The sequence below is a fragment of the Prunus persica genome, chromosome G1, assembly GCF_000346465.2.
Source record: "Prunus persica cultivar Lovell chromosome G1, Prunus_persica_NCBIv2, whole genome shotgun sequence".
In the NCBI taxonomy this organism is placed as follows: domain Eukaryota; kingdom Viridiplantae; phylum Streptophyta; class Magnoliopsida; order Rosales; family Rosaceae; genus Prunus; species Prunus persica.
In genome coordinates this window covers 46,684,716-46,695,136 of record NC_034009.1, presented here as the reverse complement: position 1 = coordinate 46,695,136, position 10,421 = coordinate 46,684,716, and the positions used below count along the sequence as shown (strand labels likewise).

General features: G+C 32.5%; 1 protein-coding gene across 1 annotated transcript; it reads right to left on the bottom strand.

The window, feature by feature from the left end:
* On the bottom strand, window positions 1,665-9,359 carry LOC109947712 (rab escort protein 1-like). Its single transcript, XM_020558586.1, has 6 exons — window positions 9,315-9,359; window positions 8,945-9,191; window positions 8,766-8,847; window positions 7,920-8,112; window positions 7,570-7,650; window positions 1,665-1,706 (listed from the first exon to the last, which is right to left on the bottom strand). Exons 1-6 carry the CDS (start codon window positions 9,357-9,359, stop codon window positions 1,665-1,667), a joined length of 690 nt encoding a protein of 229 aa, XP_020414175.1.

Below are 10,421 nucleotides of genomic sequence, written 5' to 3'. Positions count from 1 at the left end.
TAATGATAAGATTTTGATACGCATTCTCTCACGTTCATTGGAGAATTTTCATTCACTTGAAATTAATTAGTCATAATATTAGGTAAGATCCAAACTTGTATATTAAGGGCTTGAAATTCTTCTTTGATTTTGAATTTATTGGGGGTCTAACATTTGAAGCATAACTCTTCTAAAATTAAAACATGGCACGTATTAGAGCATCAACAAGTATTTAAAAATTATGAATACTAATAAATACATGATATGAAATACCATGAAATGAAAATTTTAGTGCATGGATATAAGAACGATATATATTTTTGAGTAAAAAGTGAAAATATATTTATGAGGAAAAATAATTAGTACATATAACATTTCAAACATTGATCTCACCAAGTAACTTACATTCCTTGCACAAAGCGATCAAAAGGACCCTCACCCTCATAGAGCACTCCCACATCCCCTTTATTCCTTGGTCTCACAAAAATTAAGAGTTACGATCCTCATACAGAATATCAGTAATAAAATTCGGAGATTCCTCAAACCACGTTTTATTCTCTCCAATATGTAGAGTAACCCTTGCCATGCAATGAGCTAGGGTTAAGACAATCAAACACAACATCTCAAGAGTACAAAAATAAAAATATTTCTTAACCATTTAAGCTACAAAACATTCTCAACCAAAACAATCGTTGGTATTAAAGGAATTGCACATCAAAGCACATTATTAGGCACGTCTTTGATAAAGTAATTAATAAATGGCACCTTCAAATGCAATGATACTAAAGAAAATGGCTACCTGTCACACACATGGGAGATCAATGTGGTGCATATCATATGCTACCACATTTTACAAACGCCATGATAAGATAGAGTTGATAACTAATAATTGCCTGCTTTTGCTCCAAATGCTTTTCATGCATATATATTATATAGGAATTAAAATACTAAAAGGAAGCTTGTGGTCAATCGTGAATAGTTGGAATATTGTGGTTATTTTTATAATAATAATTAATCAAGTAAAAAATAATGAAAATAGGACTTGCCCTAATGCTGGAGATGAGAGTAGCAAATATTCCCATAAACTTTTTTCCATTTAAAAAAAGGCGAAAAATCGTTCCTTCAACCTAAATTGATCCCTTTTCTTGTAAATGCATGCTTGAACCAACCAGCATTTTTCTTTTATAGACGTGCATAGCACATGAATGCATAGCCTTTGCTTGATTAATCAATTAAATTTGAGCTCAAAACTTAGAAGGGACAAGATTCCCAAAACTTCGATTCCAAGTAATTCTTTTTAGGAATATATAAAGTGAAAGTCATCAGATTGTTAAATTATAAAACATATAATATATATAGCGTAAAATATGGAGGGAATAATTAAATTTCTTAATGCTTTATAGTTTGGCTGTTTTCTTCATTGCTTAGTTTTGTTATCTCATATAAGAAATTTTAATACTTTTTTGTCTGTATGTGATGCATCTGAAGTGAATGGGTTGGTTCCTCACACAACCACCTCAAGTACAAATTGACGGAAGTTGAGATTTTACTTCAAAATTAATTAGTAATGGGAAAGTAGCTTAATTTCTTATGAACTTTTCAAAACAATCGTGCATTCTTTATACTCAACTACATAATGCATGTCCGATATTATACTTCAAAGAGCTGAAATGATTTAGAGAGAATCACAATCCTCTTTGCACCGCGAACGCTACTCCCTCAAGAACCTAAAATTCATCAGAAACAAAAAATTATGAAAAAGTAAAAGACACTTGGCGGTGAAGTTTACACGTGCTTTGGCGTTGGCCACGGCATCAATGACTCAATTGAGAGGTCTCTTTCCCTTGTTTTCCAAGTGGGCCGTAGACAAGCAATCTCTTTAGGATGGTCTAATAACAAGTCGCGCGAGTAGCCATATTAGCATCATACTCGCTTTCTCCGGCACTCTCACCTGCCCTATCAATCTCATTCATTACCAAAACTGATAAGTAAGCGGGTTATAATTTAATTTATAATTTTTTAAATACTGGTTACAGAGAGTTGGTATTTGGCATGTAAGATTCTTACGCTTTTAGAATCTGGGTTTCAGTATGTTAATGCGGCATGTCTGTTGATCACCACGAGTGATGCTGATTTTTGCATTTTCATATTGCTTGTTAGCCCCATTAGTAGAAATTTAATAGCCAACCTCCCTCCACTTATTAGGAAAATGGAGAAGTGTCCTTTTCTTTGTTTTGAAAAAAATGTCTTTATGGGCTAGGTGTGCAGCACAATAAGCTAGTCGTCTTGCACTTAAAGTCGAGTCATATTTCTCATAATTTAGATTAATTTAGAATAGTTTAAGACTATTAATTGTATTGAAATTTTTTTTTATAAACCATAATATAACATAAACATATACACAAATATCCGTCAGCAAGGAAGTTAACTTCGCTTAAAATATAAAAAAGGGAATGAACTCAAAAGATATTATTGAAGATAGGAGATTAAAGACCCCGTAATAAATTCATTTAAGCTCAAAGATATACATTTTTTTTCTCACAAATTGATTGATTTTTTTATTTTGTTCTTATTTGCTATCAAAGGAATTCGACTACAAACATTTAAGAAAATAATAATAATAATAATAATAATAATAAATTGGAAGAGTTTGGTTGAAAAAACATGCCCAAACTGTACAAAGAAGGAATTGAGCTTTTGGACCAGTGGTCCGCGGTCGAGTAAATGTTGGTGGCCCAAACGAAACGCCAACTCAGAAGACAGGTGGTGGCTGAATGGCGATGCTACGAAACTGATATGTTATTTGACCACGTTTCAAAGCTGCATTCGCAATTGTGCAAATTCAAATCATGTGCAGTCATATTATAATAAACTATTTAGGCCGCTGGGAACCCCCACCCGCGGACCCAGTTTAGTTTTGATAAAGAATGTGAGGCTTGCCAATGGGTCAAACCCAGTGAAAAATAGTATTCGGTTTAAATTTCTATGGCATTTTGACACATGGTACTTAGGGGCTAGGGTTGCCCTGTTTTCTAATATATACATAGTATAGCAGCACGGCTATACTCTTTTTTTATTAAATATTTTAGAAATAGATAATGTGTTTCTTTACTTTTGTTTTTTCGCCTACTTCTTTAATTTACTATACGTAATCAAGTAATATCTTAGCCTTTTTTAATCACTTTGCTTATTAATTATATTTTAATTACTATTTGATATAAAAAGATTGAAGAAAAAGAACACCAAGTAATTAATTTCTATTTATTAAGTCTTTTGTTAAATCGTTTGGGTGTTTTTTGAATTTAAAAATTTTCAGCACGACACACAAAATTCACGTATTATACACGTATTACTGAATAAAAATAATACATACTTTAAAAACAAAAAAAAAGGGGTACAGCCGCACGGCTGTACTCAGTTTTCCCTAATAGTTTAAAAAAATAGTATCGCCGCCCGGCTATACTCGTTTTTGCAAAAAAATAGTATAGCCGCCCGGCTATACATTTCTGACACGTGGGCTTAGGCCATGGGCCGGTCTTTTTATGTATACATATATAAAATAGTATAGCCGGCCGGCCATACTTTTTTTTTGCATTTAAAAAAAATAGTATAGCCGTGCGGCTATACTCGTTTTCCCTCATTTAAAAAAAATAGTCTTTACTCTTTTGACACGTGGAACCTAGGGGCCTGGATTGCCCTGTTTTTTAATAGCCGCACGGCTATACTCTTTTTTATTTTTAATATTTTAGAAATAGATAATGTGTTTCTTTACTTTTGTTTTTTGGCATGCTTCTTTAATTTACTATACGTAATCAAGTAATATCTTAGCCTTTTTTAATCACTTTGCTTATTAATTATATTTTAATTACTATTTGATATAAAAAGATTGAAGAAAAAGAACACCAAGTAATTAATTTCTATTTATTAAGTCTTTTGTTAAATCGTTTGGGTGTTTTTCGAATTTAAAAATTTTCAGCAAGACACAAAAAATTCACGTATTATACACTTATTACTGAATAAAAATAATACACAATTTTGTTTTTTAAAAAAAAGGGTATAGCCGGACGGCTTTACTCAGTTTTCCCTAATAGTTTTTCAAAAAAAGTACAGCCGCCCCCTCTCTGACACGTGGGCTTAGGCCTCTTTCAAACCTGAGCCTAGGCCGGTCTTTTTATATATAGATATATAGTATAGCCGTGCGGCCGTACTCGTTTTCCCATATTTTTTTTTAAAAAAAATAGTCTTCACTCTTTTGACACGTGCCACCGGGGGGCTGGGATTGCCCTGTTTTTTAACATAAAAATAGTATGCCGACAAAATTTGCCGGATTAGGTTTCCCCCGACGAAAATGTCTTTGCCGACGAAATGTTGTCGGGAGAGGTCTTATTTTTAAAAAATAAATATAAACTTAGGATGTTTAGGTTAATTAATTTTTAAAAATTTTATTTTTAGTAACTACATAATGGGCAATGGAGATTTAATTAGTTGAATTAGCAATATATTTTGATTATTATTTATTTAATGACTGATTATGATTAAATATTTTAATTAACTTGATGAATAGTAATTCAATTTCTCTTTTTCTTTTTCTCCTTTAATTAAAAAAGTAATTAAAAAAGTGAAATACATACCATGCTACCTAAAGGGTGTAGCCTACCTTTTAAAAAAAAATTTAATTTTTTATTTTTTATTTTTTAAAAACTGAGTATAGCCGTGCGGCTATACGAGTTTTTTTTTATAAAGAGGCGCCACGTGTCTGCTTTTAAAAAAAAACAGAGTATAAGCGTGCGGCTGTACTTTTTTTTGGGTTTTAAAAAAATGGAGCCTCCAGCGAACAGGCGCCACGTGTCCCAAAAAAGTATAGCCGCCCAGCTAGACGATTTTTCAAAAAGAAAAATATAGTACAGCCGCGCGGCTATACTATGTAAATATAGTATTTAATAAATAAATAAAAGAAAGAAGGACCCTCGAAGTTGCATTAGCTTGTACTTTATAGATATTAATTTGCTAGTTTAAACATATCCAAAGTTGATATTAATCGGCTACTATACAATATTTTAATATAATTTTTATAACGTACATTATTCTTATTCAATAATATGTGAGAATTATTTGTGTAATACGTGAACTTTGTGTGTCTTAATGAAAATTTTGTAAAACGTATGTGTATTAAGCATTACAAATACGTACAAACATGTACAATACGACTATTGTACGTTTGCTTTTTGAAAAAAGGAGATGCGTATAGAACACGAATGTATTATTGTACACACGCACACACATATATATATATATATTACGACTAATTAAAGTAATTCAAAAAGGATAAGATATTACTTAATTACATATATTAAATTAAAGAAGCTGGCCAAAAGAAAAAGTAAAGAAACTAATTTTATATTCTTAAAATTTATACTTTTCAAAAAAAAAAAAAAACACATGAACACTTCTCCCGACAAAATTTCGTCGGGAAAGATCTATGCCGACAACATTTGCCGGATTAGGTTTCCCCTGACGAAAATGTCTTTGCCGACGAATTTTGTCGGGAAAGGTCTTATTTTTAAAAAATAAATATAAACTTAGGATGTTTAGGTTAATTAATTTTTAAAAATTTTATTTTTAGTAACTACATAATGGGCAATGGAGATTTAATTAGTTGAATTAGCAATTATATTTTGATTATTATTTATTTAATGACTGATTATGATTAAATATTTTAATTAACTTGATGAATAGTAATTCAATTTCTCTTTTTCTTTTTCTCCTTTAATATTCACTAAGTTAATTACTAATCAAAGTAATTAAAAAAGTGAAATACATACCACGCTACCTAAAGGGTGTAGCCTACCTTTTAAAAAAAAATTTAATTTTTTATTTTTTATTTTTTAAAAAATGAGTATAGCCGTGCGGCGATACTAGTTTTTTTTATAAAGAGGCGCCACGTGTCTGCTTTTAAAAAAAAATAACAGAGTATAGCCGTGCGGCTGTACGTTTTTTTGGGTTTTTAAAAAATGGAGCCTCCAGCGAACAGGCGCCACGTGTCCCAAAAAATATAGCCGCCCGGCTAGATGAATTTTCAAAAAAAAAAATATAGTACAGCCGCGCGGCTATACTATGTAAATATAGTATTTAATAAATAAATAAAAGAAAGAAGGACCCTCGAAGTTGCATTAGCTTGTACTTTATAGATATTAATTTGCTAGTTTAAACATATCCAAAGTTGATATTAATCGGCTACTATACAATATTTTAATATAATTTTTATAACGTACATTATTCTTATTCAATAATATGTGAGAATTATTTGTGTAATACGTGAACTTTGTGTGTCTTAATGAAAATTTTGTAAAACGTATGTGTATTAAGCATTACAAATACGTACAAACATGTACAATACGACTATTGTACGTTTGCTTTTTGAAAAAAGGAGATGCGTATAGAACACGAATGTATTATTGTACACACGCACACATATATATATATTACGACTAATTAAAGTAATTCAAAAAGGATAAGATATTACTTAATTACATATATTAAATTAAGGAAGTTGGCCAAAAGAAAAAGTAATGAAACTAATTTTATATTCTTAAAATTTATACTTTTCAAAAAAAAAAAAAACACATGAACACTTCTCCCGACAAAATTTCGTCGGGAAAGATCTATGCCGACAACATTTGCCGGATTAGGTTTCCCCTGACGAAAATGTCTTTGCCGACGAATTTTGTCGGGAAAGGTCTTATTTTTAAAAAATAAATATAAACTTAGGATGTTTAGGTTAATTAATTTTTAAAAATTTTATTTTTAGTAACTACATAATGGGCAATGGAGATTTAATTAGTTGCATTAGCAATTATATTTTAATTATTATTTATCTTTTGTTAAATCATTTGTGTTTTTTGAATTCAAAAAATTTGTTTCTTTACTTTTCCTTTTCGGCGTACTTCTTCATAGCCCAAGAGCTAGTGTTTCCTATGTTCAAAATTGAAGTTTTGATTGCATGACATTAATAAAATGTAAGGAAAAAATGTCTCTGCTGTTAAATTGGGAAGATGTAATCCAGTTTTACAGCAGAAAACAGCGTTTTTGGGGGGTCTTGAGAAATCAAGCCGCTTTTGGCGGCTTGGGACGTTCTAAATCTCGAAAAGATACACGAAATAAAAAAAAAATTTGCCCCAAACGGACACCTGAGCGTAAAGTTACGACCTTTCAAAGTTTGAACTCATTTTAACAGCAACTTTAGGGAGCCAGTTCATCTACCAACATGTCCTAAAAAATAATTATTCTCCTGCCCAGTGTATAGATCACGAAAAAACGTGTCAAAATGAGTACTTGCATTCGCAAAATGGTTAATTGAGCTCCAAGTTGTGGCCTTCCAAGTGCTCAACGCACATTTCAGATAGCTTGAGGTGGTTTGTTGTTGAATTCCAGACAAAATTTCACCGGGATAGGTCTATCCCGTCAAAGCTTGTTGGGATACAAAAATTTTGCTAGGGTGGGTCTATGCTGACAAATTCGCCCAGACAAGTCTAGGTTAGGTCCGGTTATGTCATACTAACCCAAGACCCATTCTACGATTACGTATAATACCAGCACAGTTGCATCTAACAGATCATTGTACCTAAGATTTCCATCTGGCATGGTAGTTGAAATAAGAAAATCATGTTGATCCTGAAATTAATGTACATCAGAAAAGATATCACAGCTCATACCTACATCACAATCCATGCCCCGTACACAGATGAGAACAAGTCATCACCTGGGCATCCGCTAACCTAAAACATCTATGACAACAAATCAGCATACTCGTCATCATGATTTGACATCAAAAGAAAGAGAAGAATAAGGCTGCATAATCAATGCGTGTAACACGTAGAACTAGTGAGAAACAAATTTAGTGCAAACAAATAAAAGTCAAGATGAAATCATGAAAGGTGTACCAGAGTCAGCTCCTGAATATACAACGTGCTCCAAAGTAAGTTGGGTTTTACTTCTGCTTTTTCACTTTGAACTGTGGAAGCTCTTTCAGGATTTCCAGACATAGGAAGTGTGAGAAGAGCATTCTGGACTGCATGTAGCAACATTTTTCCTTGCTCAGCATTATCGCATAAAGCAGAAAAGTACAGCAGAAACCTGAAGACGAGAAGGTAATGTAAAAATTCAACAGACACCTCAAAAGAAGTGCAGGCAGCTTAAAATTTTGTTATAAGTATATCTAATCCATATGAAAGTATCAAAATAGACAATGGTCATGATCTGGTGTATACAAATCAAAGTCTGTTTATGTAAACAATCCTCAAAGATTGTATCAGTAATAACCGACTATATAAGGGTAAAAAACTTTTAATAGTTAGTTTCTGCCTAAGTTCACTCATTTCTAGGAATAAGGACCATCTCATGACTAGAAAACCAAAAGGCTTGCACATTCATTTTCAGCGCATAAAAATTCAACCAACTTGAGCTATAACAATTTAAGATTGGAAAAAAACAGTTAAGTGGTAATTCTTTTTCCTCTCTACCTGTTCACAAAGTTATCATCGCTATAGCATTGGAGGATCTCTATATCTACCATAATTTTTTATTTTGAACATGTGATGCATGATTTCCAAAAGATGCAGTCATCAACGTATAAAAAAATGTAAACTCGATATGAAAATAAATAATAAATGTTTGTATATCTCTCTGTATGTGTGTGTGTGTGTGTTGTGTGTCACAGAGAGAGAGAGAGAGAGAGAGAGAGAGAGAGAGAGAGAGAGAGAGCTTGTTTTCAAATAGCATAAACATACATGCCCTTTGGACAAACACCCGTTTCCAAACTGCCACATATCTGGATAATCCGGATTGAGGTATCCTGTTCAGGGCACAAAGCAGGGAGGGAAAAAGGAAAGAAAATGATTATTATTATCTTTTTATTACTCATTTACAGCAAAGCACCCAAAAAAAAAAACCCTAAATAAAGTCTTACATCTAGGAGGACATACAAGCACACAATTTGATATATCTGGCTTCGAGGAACGGGCTGTAATACATATTCCCCTAGCCACCTTTCCTTTATCATCTTTCACACTTAAAACTTGAAGATCTTCTCGTAGAAGGTTTGGTGGAGATGAAGTTGGTGCCAATGTAACCGTGAAGGTTGGATCCAAAACAAGTTGATGGCTAAACAAATCTTGCCCTGATGCTAATCTAACACCCTTATATTGTCCACTATCCTGCGATATTCTCTAGCCATTACGAATATGAATTTGTATGTAACTCTCATCTCAGGTACCAAGTTACTTTATTAATATAAGTATCTTATATTAAAAACAATAGAATTACACTCACTCCCATACCTTATCCATAAGCACAGAAATAACTGGCGTTTCCAAAGCCTGCATGCATGACAGTTTTTTCCAAAATTTTGAAAGCATAAGCACTTAAAAATTGATACGTAAGTACTTACAAATGCAGTTGCCTTCCCCTTGCTGTTTCGATAGCCTTTGGATCTGCAAAATGTAATCAAACCAGTGAACACAACCCAAAGTTTATTCCAAAGAAAGCTTAATCATTTTCACAAGGAAACTCACACTAAATAGTAAACAAGACCGCAAAATATATGCATGGAAAGAATCATCTAAACCTGTTTGAAGAGGACCTAAGAAGCTGCCACCGATACCAACAGCTGTATTATCTTGCATCTCTCTGGGAGTTTTTGATTTACTCTTATGGTACTGAGAGTTGACAAAATGTATTTGCAGAGATGCCAGACCCGCCAGGAAAAAAGAAATCTGAAAAAAAAAACTCCATTCAAGTTTTTGAAAAATCGGCCGCCTAGGCGGGCTAGGCGGTTCTTTTATTTTATTTTTATAAAATAAATAGTATGGCCGCACGGCTATACTATATTTAAGTTTGATAATTGCAATAGACCCGCCAGGAAAAAAGAAATCTTTTAAAAAAAATGTCATTCAAGTTTTCGAAAAATCGGCCGCCTAGGCGGGCTAGGCGGTTCCATTTTTTTTAATTAATTAATTAATTAATTATTTATTTATTTATTTATTTGTTATAAATAAAATAAATAGTATAGCCGCGGGGCTATACTATATTTCATAATTGCAATTCTGTTTGAAGGTACTCTATCTTTCAGAAAAAGAAAAATAAATAATTCAATATGAGGTCTCTCAATTCTGAGACTGATTTGTAGTTTTTCATTGCCTATGCATTGGGAGCATATCAGCATGGGAATATCTAATATTTAAGTTTCAGATTTCGCCATTAAAATGTTTTGGTAGCTTCTCATTATATCAAGGCTGTTCTACACAAATGGAGGTGATGCCATTTTGGTGTTGGCATCAAATGGCATTCATTTTCTCTGGAAATGGCCACAGGATCTTAATTCCAGTGGAGTGGTAAAGAATGACATGCTTTCTAATTGTTTCCTATTAGATTTCTCCTCACTTTCC